Source organism: Miscanthus floridulus, chromosome 15, assembly GCF_019320115.1.
Source record: "Miscanthus floridulus cultivar M001 chromosome 15, ASM1932011v1, whole genome shotgun sequence".
In the NCBI taxonomy this organism is placed as follows: domain Eukaryota; kingdom Viridiplantae; phylum Streptophyta; class Magnoliopsida; order Poales; family Poaceae; genus Miscanthus; species Miscanthus floridulus.
This window is the reverse complement of record NC_089594.1, coordinates 29,108,688-29,129,395: the sequence shown is the minus strand read 5'-3', so window position 1 is coordinate 29,129,395 and position 20,708 is coordinate 29,108,688. Positions and strand designations below refer to the sequence as shown.

General features: G+C 53.4%; 1 protein-coding gene across 1 annotated transcript; it reads left to right on the top strand.

Moving 5' to 3' along the window:
- Positions 1 to 878: 878 nt before the first annotated feature.
- LOC136507277 (uncharacterized) lies at positions 879 to 19,883 on the top strand. Its single transcript, XM_066502050.1, has 4 exons — positions 879 to 1,220; positions 17,883 to 17,896; positions 18,592 to 19,389; positions 19,592 to 19,883. The coding sequence occupies exons 1-4, from the start codon at positions 879 to 881 to the stop codon at positions 19,881 to 19,883; spliced, it is 1,446 nt and encodes a 481-aa protein (XP_066358147.1).
- The last annotated feature ends 825 nt before the right edge of the window (positions 19,884 to 20,708 follow it).

Below are 20,708 nucleotides of genomic sequence, written 5' to 3'. Positions count from 1 at the left end.
GATTTCCCGCATCCTCGGTCCGGCAAGGTTGTTTCCTTCCTCGCCTTTCATGAGTGCGGGTTAGGATACCCCGTGCACTGGTTCCTATGCGGGCTCCTCAATGAGTGGGGCTTGGAGCTACAGTACCTCAATCCGACTGGGGTGCTGCATATCGCTGGCTTTGTTACTATGTGCGAGGCCTTCCGTGGGATGGAGCCACACATGTACTTCTTCTGGTGGATGTTCTCTACGCCAGCTTTGTTGGAGGGGAAGCCGCTCATGATTGCGCCAGTGGGGGGCTTTGTGCTGCAGAAGAAACCGAGCGTGTCGGGCTCGTACCCTGTGTACACTCCCCTATGATTCCAATCAGGGGTGGCACAGGCAATGGTTCTACATTAGGAACCCAGAGGAGGCGCCATTCCCGCCTTTCACCGGTAGGAGGCTGAAGAGGTAGGAGAGCTGGTCATGGGGCCCCGCAGCCAGCAGAAGAAGAAGGTGGAGATTATTGAGGTGGAGCTTTAGAAGCTCGTGCGGCGCTGCCTTGATGGGGTTCGGGTGTTCCACGCCCTCTACCGCCGTTGGGTCACTCCGCTAGTGGAGAGGGCATCGCTGATGTGGAAGTACAATGGCTCGATGAACCCCGACCGTGCATCACCGGAGGAGCTGCCGAATGATGAGGTCTGGAGTCGCCTTGATCGGGTGCTGTAGGTGAGGCCTAAAGAGACCCTCGATGAAAAGCCTAGACCTCTCAACACCGCGACGGTGTCCAAACTGGTATGCTCCCTTCTCTTTACTCTGTGTTCTTTTCCCTTTTGCTCTCCTACTTTTTTTATTTTGAGTCAACTATTTCGTAGGGACTTGGAGTTTACAAGTCCTAGCCGCACCTTCCTAAGGGGCCGATGGTTGAGAGGAAGAAGAAAAAAGCCGAGGAGGCTCGACGGAAGCATGAGAAGGAGATGGAGATAGCCCGGCGTGTGCAGGCCGGGGAAAATAGGAGAAACATCGAGTCAGAGCTCGAGTTGGAGGACCCCATAGAGGTGGACGATGATGGGATATTCTCCAAGGAGGAGGAAGGCCGGGTGGCAGATGTTCCCATGCTGAGGAAGAGTGCTATGAGAGCAGACGCCGTCGGTGAACGGGAGGCAAAGTGGACGCAGTCACCGCGCCCTTCAGGGGCGTCGCCGACCTTGTCCCCACCTACTCTAGGTGCAGCGGTGCAAACCAGGCAGTTAGAGGTGCAGGTTCATACCCGCACATCTTTGGGGCCAGCGCTAGCATGCAACCCGCAACTAGGGGATGCCCCAACGGCTGCTTTGGTCAGCACACCTCGACCCGGCAGTCGTGGCAACGCGCGGGCTGAGTAGGAACCGGTCGGGTTGACTCCCCCCCTCGATTGAAGTGAGGAGGCATGGGTCATGGCCCAGGAGCGGTCCTTGCCAGGTGAGCCCATTGTTGTTGGGTCGGGGCTTTAGAGCCCAACCGCCTCTGTCCCGGTATGCCTTCTTTGTTTCTTTTCGATCTCGCTATTGAGTTTTCTAGAGTGTGACTGACTAGTATTTTTTCGATAGCGGCCAGATGCTGATGGGGCTGAGCATCACCCCAACCCCTATGTGGGAGGATTGGAGGCCCCACCTTGCAGCGTGACATGGTTAGTGCGAGGAGAGCAGGGTGGTGGCAGCGGGTCCTTCCCTTCTGGGGGCGGTGCTCCTTGGGTCTGTTGCTAGTACAGTGGCAACAGTGGCGATGGTGTTGGCGGCGATCCCTGTGGTGATGGTGGAGGCTGCATTGGAGGTAACCCTTGTGGCCCATCCTCCACCGGCTATGGTGGAAGAGGAGAGGGAGATCGGGCTCCCTGCCTTGTCGGGTGGAGGGCCGCTTGGCTCGCCCTCTCAGTCGGACCTAGAGGTGCTAGGGGGAGATATGGCTGGGCCAGAGCCAGAATGTCTACCGGTGGCCCATGAAATCGAGGTGGTGGAGATCCCTTCTGACGGTGAAGCAAGTGATGAGGTGGAGCCACCAGTGCTATCGTAGGAGCTGGCGGTGGTTGGATCATCAGCTGGGCCTTTCAGTGGGCTAGGAGCCACTGACCTGGTGTGGCCCTGCCCCGAGGACCTGAGGAAGGTTCAGTTCATCCTTTGGGATGAGCAGAAGGATCAGCTTCGGGACATGCTTGGAGGAAGAGGATTCGCAATGGAGTCCAATCATGCCCAACTATCAGTGAAGCTTGAGGAGGCCCAGGAGTGGGTTAAGTCCATTCAGCAGGTGGTCATGGTTGACCTGCATTGCGTCGTAGAGGTGAGATTTCTACGTTTATCTTTGACCCCTTTATCTTTCATCGGTTGCCTCAACACGCTTGCTTCTCATTTTTGTAGGGCCTGGAGGAGATGTCGAGCCACAAGTCCCATTTCCTCTAGATGGAGCACACCTGGGTCATCGAGCTTGAGCACGAGCTTGAGTCCGCCTACCATGAGTACTAAGACCGGGCGGCAGACCCGCTCGCAGCGGAGCTGGCAACCGCCGCCAAGCGAGGGCTTGAGGTGGCGAAGGTCAGCCAGGCGGAGACCAAGGCGGCGCTATAGAAGTCCCTAGCGGAGACCGAGGTGGTGCTCTAGAGTACCCTGGAGACCCAAGAGGTGGAGCAGAAGGCCCTAGAGTCAGAGAGGAAGGCCCAATCAGAGGCCGACCAGGAAGTGCTTGCGCTCCAAGGCTAGGTGCTTGGGACTAAGGAGTTGAACTCCCGGTTGCGCGAGCAGGTGACTTAGTAGGAGGGACTCTCCATCCTCGAGAACACCCACCTTGGTACATACCCTTTCTACTTTTGGTGTCTTGGTTTTTTTTCTTTAGCCTGCTTCTGAGCTTGTTGTCCTTCTTCTAGAGCTAGGCAGAAAGGTGGATTCGTTGGAGCGGGACCTAGAGATGGCCAAGGCGACAATTGGCTAGAATGCAGAGGTGCTGGCCAAGTCCCTTGAAGACTGTTGTGCTCTCGAGGGGGAACTTGACCAGATACGCAATGTTGCCTAGCTCATCATCTCGGATGTCTTTGGGTTGGCGCCAAGTACCAGCGCGCCCGCCATCCGACTGGCAGAGGTTCCGGATGAGGTTTGGGCCCTCATCACCGATGGGCTGTTCTATGGGACGTCGGGGGTGTTGACTTCAGTGGCGACGTACCACCCAGACCAAGACTTCACTACCATCTACAGCAGGTATGCCGATGGCTGGAGCGTAGAGGACATCCAATCGCTCGGGAAGAGCTTGTTGCCACACGCAAAGTTGGTGGCCGAGCAAGTTTCCGCCCAGTGGGTGATGGATGCTCGCCGTGCGAACAAGGCCAAAGGCATGCATTAGGAGGACGTCGCCTATCCTGTGGATGGCGTGGAGCCTAGGTTAGAAGCGGATGTCGCCCCACCTTCGATCGACCTGAATGTTGCCCAGTCGGAGGACAGCCCCTACTCTTGCCGATTGAGGCGGTAGCCGATGCCATCGGTGAGCCGTAGTAGAATTTTTAGAGTAGAAATACTTTAGTAGATGTAAGAGACAATGTCATGGGGGAGCCCCCTAAGTAAAGTGCTTCTATGTATTCATGGATACAGTAACTTTATTTTTTGTGATGGAACTACTTTGTTCGGGGAAGCTTGTCCCGTCCGTTCCTTATTTTTACCTTAGCATAACTTTGTTTTTTATTCTTTTCTTTTTCGCACCTGCCCGTTTGTACCATAGGCTGCAACCTTAAGAGCTCGGGCATGGCCCGTGAGGCTCAGCTACTCGTAACCGTAGGTAGAGGCGGGGTGTGATCGGTCGGCATATTTAAAGCAAAGTTATGTAAGGTAATTAAAGGAACGGACAACCCTTTTGTTCGAAAAAAATGTATTTATCATATGATAGTAAAAAGAGAGGTGGCATCGCACCCCCATGGAGCCCCTGAGTGACCCAGGCCAAAAGCGTTCGGGTTGAGGCGATTTATAGGAGCAAACGTTAAGTAAAAAATGGTAAGACCGAATTTCAGGGGAAGAAATGATGTAGTTGTTCGTTGTTCCAAATGTTGGTGAGAACGTTGCTGTTGTCATTCTTCAGTCGGTAGGCGCCCGGTTGGATCATCCCGGTCGTCGTATAGGGATCTTCAGTCATCCAGATCCTTGCCCGCCATGCCCCCTTTCTCTGCTGCTGCCTCCTTGCCTTTTCCTTCCTTCGGCTCATCGGCCTATCGCAGAAAGCGCTTGAGGAGCTCGCAGTCCTTGTAGAGGTGCTTGATGGGGTAGGTGTGGTTGGTGCACGGAGTCTCCATGAGCTCGTTGAAGTAGTTAGGCTAGCCCTACCGGGGCTGCTTGCCCATGCGATCAGCCATGGTGACCAACATGGGGTTGGTCGGTCGACGCCGATCGTTCTTGTTCTTTTTGCCCCTCTGTGTGGTGGGGCCCTCGTGCTTGGCCTTGACTTTGTGCTGGCCTCTGTTGAAGACCGCTTCGACTGCCTCCTCGCTAGAGGCATGGTTCATGGCAACATCGAGCAGGTTGCAGGTGGTACGGGGCTTCAGGCAACCGAGCTTATGGATCAGGGACTCGTAGGTTGTCCTAGAGAGGAAAGCACTGATGATGTCTGTGTCGATGACATTAGGAAGGGAGTTGCACTGCTTCGAGAACCTATGAATGTAATCCCACAGGCACTTGTTGGGCTCCTGCTGGTAGCTCTTGAGGTCCCAGGAGTTCCCAGGGCGGACATATGTCCCCTGGAAGTTCCCGATGAAGATCCTCTTGAGTTTCGCCTAGTCGCGGATGCTGTCACATGGGAGGAATTCGAGCCAAGCTCGAACATGTTCCCCTACGTAAATAGGGAGGTACTGAATGATGAAGTGGTCATCATCCACTCCACCGGCTCGGTAGGTGAGCCAAAAGTCTTCAAGCCATATACCAGGGATCGTCTCCCCGGTATACTTGGCGATGTTGGTGGGCGGTCGGAAGCGCTCTGGAACGGTGCTCTCTTGATGCGTCGACCAAAGGCCCATGGTCCTAGGCCATCCAGGCTAGGACTCCAGTCGTCCGGCCAGCAACTGCACCTAGGGTGTGTTTCACCACTCCCCAAGATGGTCCAGCCGGGGTCTATGTCACCTGCCCTCATTGCCACTCGATGGATGTCATCATCATGCCGGGCCCAATGCCGGTTGCTGCTGATGCTGCGAGTGTCTTGATTTGGCCTGAGCCGCTTGTGCATAGGGGGGCGGTGTGGGGTAGGCACCAGGTCAGACCATGGTGTGGCTATGGCCTCCTACACCATGCTTGGCAGCCGTAGTGGTGAGCCGATGGAGCGATTTGTCTGGTGTGTCCCTACTCCCCTGGTGGGGAGAGTGGCCACGAGTCGGTGTCATGATGTAGAGCTCTCCACCTATTGAATGATGGCGGTTTCCACTAGTGCCTAGAGGTTCCGGTGGATCGCCTGTTCCTAGGGGTCGTTCGGCTTGGAAAGGCCGCACAGAAGCATTGCCACGGTGGTGATGTTCTGGCCAGCGCGAGCGAACTATGGGGGATTGTTCCCCCATCCATGATGTTGTGCTGGACCTAGCGGGCGTGACCTTGGGCGCCACTCGCTGGGTTAAGCGCACGGGGCATAGCATGGTGCACCGAGCGCGCTGGCGCAAGGGGCGGCTGGTTCTGCCACCATTGTCGTAGCTCCTCAACATGCTTTTGTGCGAGCATGAGGGCCCCCACATGAGGGTTCAGAGGGGTGTTAGTCTGCATGGACTCCGCTACCACCGGTGGCTATCTCGGAGCGTCCGCCATAGCGCACTCCTGGCATAGACGGTGGCTAGGTGCCACATCGCCGATGCTAGAGCTGTCACTCTCAACCTCATCATCTACGAGTTCATAGAAATAGGTGGGAGCGTAGCTCGCCATCCCCATGAATTTGGATGTGAGAGGAGGTGGCGTTAGCATTTTTCGGAGCCCCTAGGCGTCCGCGTCCGTGGGGGATGCGAGGCCATAGGGGAACCGGTCGTACGGTGGCTACGGTGCGGACAATGCGGTCCCTCCGGATAATTGATGGAAGATAGTAAATAGCGAGTAAATAACAGTATGTACATTACTTATAGCGAGGTTTGAGCAGACCGTGTGCTTAGAATGAAGCATAGGCGCCTCGTCATTGAAGTCGTAGTGTGTCCTTGAGCCGATGGAGGACGCCCCATCGACGGGTGCTAGAAGTGCCTCCTTGCGGAGGTGTAGTACGCCGAACCGGTCGGTGATGAAGTCCAGGCTACCGAAGAGGAAGGCCTGGGATGGCTCATAGATGGGTGGAACCCACATCCCAAAAAGGTGGGAGTGTGGGAAACTCCAGTGAGCCAAAGCGAGTCGTATCGCTTGAGCCAGCCATGGTGCAGATGGCGAAAAAGTGGGCCATCCGATGACCAAAAGTGTGAACATACAGCATCCTCCGCACGGACGGTGCCAACTGTCGGTGCAGAAAATGACCAACACATAAATACTTGTAGTTTTGCCATACATTGTGATCGGATGTGGCCTAGCACTCAATGACACAGGGTTTATACTGGTTCAGGCAACATGCCCTACGTCTAGTTTGAGTCGGTCGGTGACTTTATTCCTGAGCGTAGGTGCTCGAAGTTTGCTGTGGGGTTACAAACGGAAGGGAGAAAGATGGGGGCTGCAAGAGGTCCGATCGGACTCTGGTTTGAAGGGCCGAGAGTGATAGGAGCTCCGCTATGTGCTAAGTGTTCGAACGCTTGTTGTTTGTTGGGATCCTTGGCTGTTCGGATCATGTGTGTTGTTTGAGTTGTTGTGGACTGATCCTCCTCCTTTGGGAGAGAGCACATACCCTTTTATAGATGAAGGGGATGTCCTTACAAGTGAGAGAGAGAGAGTGTGTATGTATGGTAAGTCTTGTTGCCTATGCCGTTAGGTACAAGATGATTGTAGGCGCCCATAACACTGTTAATGTCAGATGCATGTGGGAGGTTGCATCGTCTTCTTCTGGTATGGTAGACATTGGTGCCTGCCATACTGTTGATGCCTAGAGCCATGCAAGGGGTTTTACTGTGCTTGTCTGGTATGGGAGTTATGGGCGCCCATAATACTATAGGGCAAATGTCGGCGCCCACAACACTGCTTAGGTTCTAACATGCCTGGAAGGTTGCAGGGCACTCTTCTAACATGTCATGTCGGTACTGTCCTACAGGTGTATAGGGTATGGTCGTTGGTATTGCGGTTGACTTGAGTGCCCTACCTTACTTGCTCCGTTTGTTTCCTGGTCCTCACCGAGCGAGCGTCCCCGATCGGTTGGTCCCAGTTGGTTTCGACTGAGCCAGTTGGAGAAGAGCTATAAGCAGGGGTTCGGTGCGTCCCCGATCGAAGATGGGGGTCGGAGTCGAAAGTGGTGTTTGGCCAGGCCTTCCGGTCGGAGAGGCCATCTGGAGGCAGGCTGAAGACGGAAGCATGTATTGTTCCACCTTAGTGAGGCCTTCCGGTCGGAGAGGCAGGCCGGAGTCAGAAGCGGGCACCGTTCCTCCTCGGCTAGGCCCTCTGGTTAGAGATTGGATCACCCTTCTGGCCACTCGTTTAGGTATTTGGGCTAGCCCAGGAGTTGTGCGTCGTTCACAACATTGTTTGCTGGGCCAAGCCTTTGTTGGGAAGCCGGTCCATGAGGGACCCTGGGTTTATGAACCCGACACTAAAGGTACAAATGGTGTAAAGGTTAAGTTCATTGGTGCACCATGGATGGGCTCAAAGAAGAAAGCCATTTGGGTACCAAAGAGCCAAGTGACTAACCTTCAAGGACCCAAGCAAGTTTGGGTACCTAAAAAGAATTGATATTCTTTTGTAGGTCAATTACAAAGCCGAAGGAAGGCATTGGTTTCTTGATAGTGGGTGCACTCAGCACATGACCGGTGATGCAAGAATGTTCAACTCAATCAATACTAGTGGCAATGATTGTTATGATAGTATCACCTTTGGTGACAATGGCAAAGGCAATGTCAAAGGGCTTGGTAAGATTGCAATATCCAATCATATGAACATGTCCAATGTGTTGTTAGTAGAGAGCTTGAACTTCAATTTGCTATCCGTGGATCAATTGTGTGATCTTGGATTCAAATACATATTTGGGGTAGATGATGTAGAGATCATAAGTGTAGATAGCTCTAACCTTATCTTGAAGGGCTTTAGATATGAGAATCTATACTTGGTTGATTTCAATGCTAGTGAAGCTCAATTATCTACATGTTTGTTCACTAAGTCTAGCATGGGTTGGTTATGGCATAGAAGGCTTACTCATATTGGAATGAAACAATTGAATAGATTGGTCAACCATGACTTGGTTAAAGGCTTAAAAGATGTAGTGTTTGAGAAAGATACGCTTTGTAGCTCTTGTCAAGCCGGAAAACAAGTTGGAAACACCCATTTATCAAGGGCATTCATAATGAGTTTGAAACAACCATCAAGAGAGGTAGAAGTGACAATGGTAGTGAGCTCAAGAACACTAGAATTGATGAGCTATGTGATGAATTTGGAATTAGACATCAATTCTCGACCAAGTACACTCCATAATCAAATGGCCTTGTTGAGAGGAAAAATAGAACACTAATTGATACGGCAAGGTCTATGCTTAGTGAGTACAATGTGAGTCAGTCTTTTTGGGCCGAAGCTATCAACATAGCTTGCTATTGTAGCAACCACCTCTATTGTCACCCATTAAAAGAGAAGACACCATATGACCTCTTGAATGGTAGAAAGCCCAACATTGCATATTTTCGTCTTTGGTTGTAAATGCTATATCTTGAAGAAAGTCACTAGATTGGGCAATTTTGACAACAAATGTGATGAAGGATTCCTACTTGGTTATTCCACTACAAGCAAAGCATATAGAGTTTGTAATTTGGATAGTGGTACTCTTGAGGAAGTTCAGGATGTTGAGTTTGATGAAACCAAGGGTTCACAATAAGAGAATGAGAACTTGGAAGATGTTAAAGGCATTCAACTTTCAAATGCCATGAAGAACATGGATGTTGGTGAATTGAGGCCTAGGCGAATGAATGATGATGAAGATGATCAAGTGCAAGTGCTCTCTAACTCAAATGTGCAAGATGATACAAATCAAAATAGTACAAGTGGGTCTCATGATTATGAACAAGATCAAGTGGCTAGTGCATCATTTCAATCCAATGATCAAGCAAGTGCAAGCAATAAAGTTCCAATACTCCAACCAACCAATATTGCAAGGGATCATCCATTGCACACTATCATTGGTGATATTTCAAGAGGTGTGCAAACTAGATCAAGATTAGCTTCATTTTATGAGCATTTCTCATTTGTGTCATCAATTTAACCAAAGAAGATAGATGAAGAATTGAAGGATGTTGATTGGGTGAATGCTATGCATGAAGAATTGAATAACTTCGCAAGAAATCAAGTATGGAAATTGGTAGAGAGACCAAAGGGACATAATGTGATTGGAACAAAATGTGTCTTTAGAAACAAGCAAGATCAAGACGAGATAGTAGTAAGGAACAAAGCAAGATTGGTAGCACAAGGATATACACAAGTTGAAGGTCTTAACTTTGGAGAAACATATGCCTCGGATGCTAGATTGGAAGCAATTAGAATCTTATTAGCAAACTCTATCAAATGGATGTTAAGAGTGCATTTCTCAATGGTTACATCAATGAAGAAGTATATGTTGAGCAACCTCCCGATTTTGAAGATGACAAGAAGCTCAACCATGTGTACAAGTTGAAGTAGGCATTGTATGGCATGAAGCAGGCACCTAGAGCATGGTATGAGAGATTGAGGGACTTCCTACTCTCTAAAGGGTTCATGATGGGCAAGGTTGACACCACTCTTTTCACCAAGAAGATTGGCAAAGACTTATTTGTGTTGCAAATCTATATTGATGATATCATATCTGGATCAACCAATCAAGACTTTTGTGAAGAATTTGAAAAGATGATGGCTAATGAGTTTGAAATGTCCATGATTGGAGAGTTAAGTTACTTCCTTGGTCTTCAAATCAAGCAATTGAAGAATGATACATCTGTGAGTCAAGGCAACTACATCAAAGACATGCTCAAGAAGTTTGACATGAGTGATAGCAAAGCCATTAGTACACCAATGGGAACAAATGGCAACTTGGATAGTGATGCAAGTGGCAATATGGTGGATCAAAAATTGTATCAGTCTATGATTGAAAGCCTACTCTATGTGACCGCATCAAGGCCGGATGTTATGTTTAGTGTATGCATGTGTGCAAGATTTCAAGCCTCACCAAGAGAAAGTCATTTGAAGGCAACAAAGAGAATATTGAGGTACTTGAAGCATACACAAAATGTTGGTTTGTGGTATCCCAAAGGAGCAAAGTTTGAGCTAGTTGGTTACTCTGACTCAGATTATGCGGCATGCAAGATTGAAAGGAAGAGCATCTCGGGCATATGTCAATTGTTGGGAAGATCACTTGTTTCATGGTCATCCAAGAAGCAAAATAGTGTTGCATTATCAACCGCCGAAGCCGAATACATATCCGCCGGTAGTTGTTGTGCACAAATACTTTGGATGAAGGCCACCTTGAGTGACTTTAGAATCAAGTTCAAGAAAGTGCCATTACTATGTGACAATGAGAGTGCAATCAAGTTAACCAACAATCCAGTTCAACATGCAAGAACAAGCACATTGATGTCCGCCATCATTTCATAAGAGATCACAAATAAAAGGGGGACATTTGCATTGAGAGTGTAGGCACTGAAGATCAACTTGTCGATATATTCACCAAGCCATTGGATGAGAAAAGGTTTTGCAAGCTAAGGAATGAGTTGAACATATTAGATTTCTCAAATATGTGTTGATGCACTCCCCCCACTTATATGACATGCCTCTCCTTCGAGCAATCCAAGGTAAAAGTTGATTGGCATGGCATACATCCTTGCTAAGGATATATTTCGTGCATCTAGTCATCTTTCACATTTAATAGGCTCAGTCATGAAAATCAAATGATTTTGATGTTTGAATGGTACCACTATTGCTTCTATGATTAATTTGGTCTAGTGGTAGCATATGACATGTTTGTGGGCTTGTAAACCTAGTGTTTGATCTAGAAAATTAGCTCTAAGTGTTTAACTCAACATGGTACAAGATAACCCATATTTGGAGGTGTGAAGAAGCTTGTCCTTGGATCAAACCGAGTGAAATTTCTTTGGCAAGTATTCTAGATTGAACCATATTTGTGAAAATGATCCTCATCCCATTGATTTACATTGATAATCTCAACCTATCTATATTTTGAACCTTTGTGGTCATTGATGACAAAAGGGGAGAAATAGTGTACAAAGATAGTGAAAAGATAACAAAGGGGGAGAAATTGAGAAATTGACATAGAGGGAGAGATATGACAAAGGAAGGGGATCAATTAAAATTTTAAGCATACAAGTAGGGGGAGCAAGCTCATAAACTTGGTGGATGCATTTGAATGTGCATTTCATATGTTTGCTTGCATGGCACAAGTTTTAAATTTAAATATCCATGCTTGTGTGGTGTATGCTAGTTGTAGGTTTGAATGATGAAATGAAAAACTAGCATGCATAGGTTAAGTAGCTAGACTCATTGTCGGTGTTTTGGACCGATAGGCCCTCAACCGACTAGTGAAAGTGTACTATGTGCCCCTAATCCTGGATGGCGATGCAAAGAGACACAAGGTTTATACTGGTTCAGCCAATAGGTGCCCTATGTCCAGTCTGAGAGAGCGATCTTGTATTCCTTACACCGAGGTGCTTGTAGTAGGGGGCTTACAAGCTAAGCGAGAGAGGGAGCTAGTCCCAGGTCTCTGCGCGGAGTGGCATGAGTTGCTTGAGATGTCGATCTCTCGTAGTGAGGAAGCATGTGTGTTATAGAGCGTTGTGCATTGCTTGCATGTGTGTGTTCGTCTATGTCTGTCTATGTCCGGCGCCCCCCTAGAAGCAGCCCCGGTCACTCCCTTTTATAGTAGAAGGGATGCATGGGGGCGGTACATGGATTTGCTACGTGGCATTTTGTGAGCGGAGGCGGCGTGTCCAAGCCCTATAGCTTGTCACTATGGCGGCATGGTTGGTGGAGCAGCCTTGTCCTCGGTGCACTAGAGCGACGCACCGGTCATGCCTGATCCTATGCGACGTGAGAGCTCCTATGATGACATGCACGCCTTCTTCGGTTGGAGACGTGTTGGTCACTATATGTTTGTGCGACGTGGGGAGCCGAGGCCCAGTCGGTGCAGAGGCTAAACCATTATGGGGGGCTCGACGAGCGCGAGTCCTAAGGCTACAGGGGCCCGGAAGCGGATAGCCAAGGCTTGGAGGGAGCAGTTGGTCTTGTATGCTGATTCTGAGGCTACAAAGACCCGGACTAGACTCTCCATGCCACGCTGTCCTTGGAGCAGGTGGGGTTAGGCTGCCCAGTGCAGCACGGGTGTCAGCCATGGGCATAGTGCCAAGCACAGCGACCGATAACCCCTACCCCTTCTTGTCCCAGACGGCATGGCGTCGATGTGACTCCCATCTCGTTGGCCACTCCGCTATATCATGCCATCGTTCGGCTGACATCGCGGGAGTGGTTGGACGCGTTGGTTGGATGTGACATCCTCGTCCGAGGCCTCGTGGCGTAGGGCCTCATGCGAGGTGGAGAATCGGTACCTCGTTCAAGGCCTTACGGGCGGGGCCTCGGGTGAGTCAGAGAATTGGTACCTCGTCTGAGGCCTTACAGGCGGGGCCTCGGGCGAGTCGGAGAATTGGTACCTCGTCCGAGGCCTTACGGGTGGGGCCTCAGTTGAGGCGGAGAATTGGTACCTCATCCAAGGCCTTATGGGCGGGGCCTCGGGCGAGGCAGAGAATCGGTACCTCGTCCGAGGCCTTGCGCGGGGCATCGGGAAAGTCAGAGAATCGGTACCTCATCCGAGGCCTTGCGGGCGGGGCCTCGGGCGAGGTAGAGAATCGGTACCTTGTTCGAGGCCTTGCGCGGGGCCTCAGGCGAGTTGGAGAATGAGTACCTCGTCCGAGGCCTTGCGGTTCAGGGCCTCGAGCAAGGCGGAGAATCGGTTCCTTGTCCGAGGCCTCGTGGTTTGGGGCCTCGGGTGAGTCGGAGAATCGGTACCTCGTCCGAGGCCTTGCGGTTCGGGGCCTCGAGCGAGACAGAGAATTGGTTCTTCTTTCGAGGCCTCGAGCGAGGCGGAGAGTTGGTTCCCCGTCCGAGGCCTCATGGTTTCGCTCTAGGCCGAGCCCATTTCGGGTGAGCCCGGATATTGTTCGAGGTGGGCCGAGCGGTCCAGCCAAGCCTCGGATAAGGTGGGGGTTTGCCGGTGGTTGTTTCTTAGTTTCGATTTTTACAAGGTCTAAGCGATCTTTTCGGCTCTTGCTTAGGGGACCCCTTTTTATAGTACCCGACAGTAGCCCCCGAGCCTCAGGGAGGGTGTGAGCGCTCTTCGTGAGGTTTTGATGAGACTTGGCTCGCGGCAGCTCCTGGCTGGATGGTATTTCATAGTCGAGGCCTTGATGGGTGCGCGCGAGCGCACCCACCGGGTGTAGCCCCCGAGGCCCTAGAGGAGTGGATTTATTCCTCTAGGGGCTTTTCTCATGTTGAGTGAGGGGTTTTATCGCATTTGCCGAGCCCACGAGTGCGAGCTTGGGTCACTAGGCCTTGGCTTGGTTGCAGGAAGAGCCCCCGAGCCTCTGCTTGGTGCAAGAGGGCGATCATGAGTTTCCCGGTCTTTTTTGCGTGACCCTCGTGCATCCTTTTTGTTTGGAAGGAGGGGTGTTTATCACGTTTGCTGAGCCCTCAAGTGTGAGATTGGGTCACTGGGTCTCGGCTTGGTTACAGGAAGAGCCCCCGAGCCTCTGCTCGAAGCAAGAGAGCGATCAGGAGTTTCCCTATCTTTTTTGTGTGGCCCTCGCGCATCCTTTTCGTTCGGAAGGAGGGGTGGAGTATGCCAGGCTACCCTCGGTGGGTGCGAGCAGTGACACCTCTGCTGAGCTATTACCGGGTAAGTTTGAGTGGAGGCCCGTGCCCCATTCGATAGGGGTTGGCTAGCAGCCTAGAGACGCACTCCAAAAGTACCAAAGGGCTTCTCTAGTGGGTCCTAGGGCCATTTGATTGGCCCTAGGGGCTCGGTGCCTCCCTACGATGGGATCCCATTTAGAGACCTCCCTGCCGGTCTCGGACACAACTTAGGGCATCCCAAGCAATTGCTTGCTTGGGCCTCGGTCATATATGGGCTCACCCATAGTCATCCCTGACTCTGTTTGTCCTAGGGTGGCAGTTGAGACCCTCGGGGCCCAGCCTTCGAACCCCAGGACCGTAACGAGCTTGGTGCCCAGTTCCTTAGTCTGAAAGGAATCGGGTTGGTTGTGGGAAGAGCCCCCGAGCCTCTACTCGGAGCAAGAGGGCGATCAGGAGTTTCCCTATCTTTTTTGTGCGGCCCTCGCGCATCCTTTTCATTTGGAAGGAGGGGTGTTTATCATGTTTGCCGAGCCTTCGAGTGCGAGTTCGGGTCGCTGGGTCTCAGCTTGGTTGCAGGAAGAGCCCCCGAGCCTCTGCTCAGAGCAAGAGGGCGATCAGGAGTATCCCTATCTTTTTTGTGCGGCCCTCATGTATTCTTTTCATTCAGAAGGAGGGGTAGAGTATGCTAGGCTACCCTTGGTGGGCGTGAGCAATGACACCTCCGGTGAGCTGTTACCGGGTAAGTCTGAGTGGAGGCCCGTACCCCATTCGATAGGGGTCGGCTAGCGGTCTAGAGACACACTCCAAAAGCACCAGAGGGCTTCTCTAGTGGGTCTCAGGGCCATTCGATTGGCCCCAGGGGCTCGGTGCCTCCCTATGGTGGGATCCCATTCAGAGATCTCCCTGCCGGTCTCGGACACGACTTAGGGCATCCCAAGCAATTGCTTGCTTGGGCCTCGGCTATGTATAGGCTTGCCCATAGTCATCCTTAACTCTATTTGTCCTAGGGCAGCTATTGAGACCCTCGGGGGCCCAACCTTTGAACCCTGGACCGTAACGGGCTCGGTGCCCAGTTCCTTAGTCTGAAAGGAATCGGGTTTGTTGTAGGAAGAGCCCCCGAGCCTCTACTCAGAGCAAGAGGGCAATCAGGAGTTTCCCTGTCTTTTTTGGGCGGCCCTCGCACATCCTTTTCGTTTAGAAGGAGGGGTGTTTATCGCGTTTGCTGAGCCTTCGAGTGCGAGTTCGGGTCACTGGGTCTTGGCTTGGTTGTAGGAAGAGCCCCCAAGCCTCTGCTCAGAGCAAGAGGGCGATCAGTAGTTTCCCTGTCTTTTTTGTGTGGCCCTCGCGCATCCTTTTCATTTGAAAGTAGGGGTGGAGTATGCCAGGCTACCCTCAGTGGGCATGAGCAGTGACACCTCTAGTGAGCTGTTACCGGGTAAGTCCAAGTGGATGCCCATGCCCCATTCGATAGGGGTTGGCAAGCAGTCCAAAGACGCACTCCAAAAGTGCCAGAGGGCTTCTCTAGTGGGTCCTAGGACCATTCGATTGGCCCCAGGGGCTCGGTGCCTCCCTATGGTGGGATCCCATTCAGAGACCTCCCTGCTAGTCTCGGACATGACTTAGGGCATCCCAAGCAATTGCTTGCTTGGGCCTCGGCCATGTACCAGCTTGCCCATAGTCATCCCTGACTCTGTTTGTCCTAGGGCGGCTATCGAGACCCTCGGGGGCCCAGCCTTCGAACCCCTAGATCATAATGGGCTCAGTACCCAGTTCCTTAGTCTGAAAGGAATCGGGTTGGTTGCAGGAAGAGCCCCCGAGCCTCTGCTCAGAACAAGAGAGCAATCAGGAGTTTCCCTGTCTTTTTTGTGCTGCCCTCACGCATCCTTTTCATTCAGAAGGAGGGGTGTTTATCGCGTTTGCCGAGCCTTCGAGTGCGAGTTTGGGTCGCTGGGTCTCGGCTTGGTTGTAGGAAGAGCCCCCAAGCCTCTTCTCAGAGTAAGAGGGCAATCAGGAGTTTCCCTGTCTTTTTTGTGTGGCCCTCACGCATCCTTTTCATTTGGAAGGAGGGGTGCAGTATGCCAGGGTACCCTCGGTTGGCGTGAGCAGTGACACCACCGGTGAGCTGTTACCGGGTAAGTCCGAGTGGAGGCCCGTGCCCCATTTGATAGGGGTCAGCTAGCGGTCCAGAGACGCACTCCAAAAGTACCAGAGGGCTTCTCTAGTGGGTCCTAGGACCATTCAATTGGCCCCGGGGGCTCGATGCCTCCCTACGGTGGGATCCCATTCAAAGACCTCCCTGCCGGTCTTGGACACGACTTAGGGCATCCCAAGCAATTGCTTGCTTGGGCCTCGGCCATGTACAGGCTTGCCCATAGTTATCCCTGACTCTATTTGTCCTAGGGCGGCTGTCGAGACCCTCGGGGGCCCAGCCTTCGAACCCCTAGACCATAACGGGCTCAGTGCCTAGTTCCTTAGTCTAAAAGGAATCGGGTGGGGGATATTCCCTTCCCATCGGCTGACGACGGTGGTTTGCGCCTTTTGAGGCGGTTCCTCGGGGAGACGGAACGGCGCCTGCCGTTGCTATGGTCAGATGCGATGTGACATCTGCGGATGGGATGTTACTGTGTGCGCGCGATTAATAAGGAAAAGGTGGACGCGTGGGCGGTTTGGTCGGATCTAGATTAACTATGCCAGATCTAAGGGTAACTTCCCTAGTTTTATTGCCCGTCCATTTCGCCCCCTTACCTCCCTCATAAATACGTGACAAGCCTCGCCCCACCCCTCCTTACCTTGCCTGCCTGCGTTCACCCTTTCTATCCTCGAGCGGTTGCTAAGAATAGAGGAAGAGAGCGCCGGGGAGAAGAAGGGAGAAGGGGGAGGAAAGGCGAGAGAGAGAGAGAGGGATAGCGAGAGTACGCCTTACCGTCGTAGCCGCATTCTCCACCGCACCCAAGGCCGGCGGCGCTGTTGTCGTCCAAGCGAATCCTTAGGGTCCATCCGATGTGTCCGCAGCGACGCTACAGTCGCTCGTTGATGATGGTCTCCTCCACCCGGTTACCGACCCCAACAGACCAGAGTGGATTACTCTGGGGGGCGAGCCGGAGCCAAGGCCTCATGATGGCTACATCAGGAGCTTCATGGCCTTACACGAGCGCTGTCTCGGCTTGCCAGCGGACCGATTCATGCGGGCGCTCCCGCATTACTATGGCATGGAGCTCCATAACTTCAACCCCAACTCCATTGCGCAGGCGGCCATCTTCGTTGCCATCTGCGAGGGGTACCTGGGCATTGCTCCCCATTGGGAGCTGTGGCTCCACCTCTTTCGAGCGAGGCTCACCGCCAAGCCGACAGGCATGACGGGCACATGGAAGGCATTGAGGGCCAGCAGCTGCACTCTCCAAGTGCGCCAAGACCGGTAGCCCCTCTACATCTTGGCACAGCTCGCGTCGTCCAACCATAGCTGGTACAACAGCTGGTTCTACCTCCGTAATGACGACGGTAGGCTTCCCCCCTATACCAGGCGGGTCGTGGAGAGCTAGCCGGAGAGGTGGAGGTATGGTGTCCCATTGGCTGATCAGCCCAAGCTGCAGCCACTCCTAAGGGCCCTGGAGAGGTTGCGCAGCCATGGCCTTATGGCGGCTATGGTCATGGCAGCCATCCACCACCGAAGGGTGCTGCCGCTGATGGCTCGGCGGCAACACCTATTCGAGATGACACCAGATGAGCCGATCGATGGCGTCCGGTTGTCCACCGTCGCCCTCTCCGACAAGGAGATTCTACATTGGGTGAGAGAGATGGTGGAGGGGTGACTGAGGAGCGGTGGTCTGACCCCGTTCCTGATGCGCCTGTCTTGGGGTTACATCTCTCTAGTGAGTCACACGCCACTGCGGCCCCTGAGGCCTCCTTGCTCCTTACATTTTCAATCTGTTCCCTTATTTGTGTTTGTCGTTCCTGCAGGGGATGAGGGATGTGTGAGCCTGGCCGCCGCCTGTTCCCGAGGACGTAGAGCGGTGGGCGGTGAATAGGGTGCACGCCGAGGCGTACAAGGAGCGGAAGGACACCAAGGAGGCAAGGCGCAAGAGGAAGAACCTCAAGCGTGACGAGCTAGAGAAACATCACCGGCAACAGAGGCACGACGGTCTCCCAAAGGAGCCGTCTCCGTCACTATCGTCGATGTGTTCTTCGAGCGATGACGATGAGAGCGAGGCGGGGCGGGGTCTCCTAGACCATCTCCCTGACGTCAGGGAGATGGCGCCTAGGGCGTCGACAAGCGGCCTGGCATCTCTAGGAGGAGGAGGAGAGGACGCCTCGGGGCTGGTGATCGTCTACCCTAGGGCCGAGGCCGACACACCCGAGACACGGGCATTGGGGAAGTGCACTATCAGCCTGATGGGCTCGACAATGGAGGTGGAGCAGGCGATGGTGGGGGCAACCCAATAGCCTCCGTAGAGGGTCAAGGGGGCGTCGGAGCCCGGTGAGGGCTGGCTGGTACCGACGGACACGGGGGCCGCACAACCACCGCCGCCACCGCCACTATCGAGGACGAGGGACGCGGTGCGGAAGCTATTGTGTCCTCGTTGAAGGTAAGTGTTTTGTCAATGGAGTTTGCAGCATCTCCCACTCGTTCTTTGGTCGTATGCTGACCTCATGAGTGCTTTGCCTTTAGCCAAAAGCATCAGGTGGAAGCGCCTGCCCTGGCACCACGTAAGGCACGCAAGGTGAGCACCAACTCCACCACCCAATGGGTGGTGGAGGTGCAAGCCGCCATACAGCGTGGTGCGGCGTCGGCCAGGGCTGACCCGAAGGAGTCGGTCGCCCAAGGAGAGGCTACCGAGGCGGCCACAAAGCAAGCGGGGGAGGAGGTGCCCATGCCCTATGAGGTCGAGGCGCGCGAGTTAGATGAAGCCGAGGCGCCTTCAGTTGTTGAGGCCACCGAGGGCAAGGTTGAGGCCCCTAGGACCTCCAAGGCTGAGGTGGCGGAGGCTAGAGCTCCTGGGACCACCAGGGTTGAGGTGGCGGAGGCTAGCTTGGGCGCGGCGGAGTCGGCGGCCCAGGATGCGGAGACGAAGACGGGGCAAGCTTCGGTACCGCCCCTGGTCCAAGACCCGCCACCGCCGCAGGAGAGCGCCCGGGAGGTGGAGGTTCATTCAATCTCCTCCGATGATACTTCTTGGGGGAAGGAGGTGGCGGACGCTGAGGCGGCCAGCACCGCGAAGCAGCTAGCTCTGACCTCTGGCAAGGGGAGCTCAGCCCTCGTCTGGGTACAACCCGAGCCCCGCGGGTGCGATAGCTCACGTGTCTTGTGGCAGAGCCAGGATGACCCTAAGGGGGAGCCTCTATTTGCCCTCAAGGACGTGGCCAAGGGGGGCGCTGGGACTCCTTCGAGCAATTCCACCGTCTGGCGGAGCAGTCACTGCGGACAGCGCTGTCCGTCGTGGCTGACGACTTGCCTGGCATTGCCCAGGTATGCGCTTTCTTTTCCCATGCTATGTCGTCTTTTCCCAAGTTTTCTCGCAGTGCTTGATGTCTGTTCTGCCTATCCAGGAGCTCGAGGCTCGGTCCCTTGGGAAGTCGATGTTCCTCTGGCGAGAGAGGGACATCTGGGACCAGCTCCGGCAGCAGAAGGACCTGCTCGCCAACACTAATGAGCTTCTATCGGCATGGAGCATGGAGGTGGAGGACCTCTGCCTTCGCTGTGCTGATATGAAGGCCGAGGCGACTATGGCTCGGGAGCAGGCCGTCCCTTTGGCAGCGCGGATCAAGGAGTTGGAGGAGGAGCTGACCCGGGTGGCCGATGAGTGGGATACCTTCAGGTCTTGGGCCAAACAAGTGGCGGCCTCTGCCAAGGCCATCATCGGGCAGCTGGGTGCAGAGCAGAGTGTGCATCGGCTGACGAAAGGTGCCCTGGTGGAGGCTATCAAGGTGGCTAAGGCCTCCTGGGTTGAGGCCTTAGCCTAGAAGGAAAAGGCCGAGGGTGAGTCCTGTTGAGCCATGCCCCTTGCTTTATTTGTTTTTCTTGTGTTCGACTCCTAACTCCCTGATGCGACGCAGAGCTGGAGAAGGAGGCTTCTAGGGCGGCCGAGGCCTCTCGGGTTGAGGTCAAAAACTAGAGGGAGAAAGCTGAGGGTGAGTCTCATAGGCTCGCGCCCCTATTCGGCTTGTTTTTCTTTCGTGCCTAACCCCATCCTGCCTGTCTTAGAGCAGGGTTGGAGAAGGAGGTCGCCCGGACAGCTGAGGCCTCTATCACAGTGTAGGCGGTGCTCGAGGCCAAGATCTGGGAGCACAACGCGCTATAGAGTGCCGCCCATGCCACCTGCAAGGCCCTAGAGGTTGGGGGGTCAAGTCAGGCAGCACCCTCGGGAGCCGCTTGATCGCGTTGAGCGGCCGAGTCCACGAGCGGCTCTGAGGGGCACTGCACACGGGCGTCAAGCGCGCCCTAGCCGTCGTCTCCTCGCACTACGCCAGCATTGACCTTGAGGCCATCAGCGATGGTTACGTCGTGGCTGAGGATGACGAGAAGGCTGAGGAGGAGGTCATGAAGCTGGTGGAGGCGGCTGAGGCCCCTGGCATAGCGCTGGCCAGTTTGATCGAAGAGGAGGTGGTTCCTCCCACACCGTCCGCCGACGCTGGCGACCCTGAGTTTTGACCTAGGCCAAAGGGGCCATGTAAATAGATTAGGACTTACATCGTTGTACCATGACGCTTGTGGCCGTCGAGGCCTTTTTAAAGTACTTATGTGTATATGCTTTTTAATCATTTTTTATTGTATTTCCAAGCCTCTTC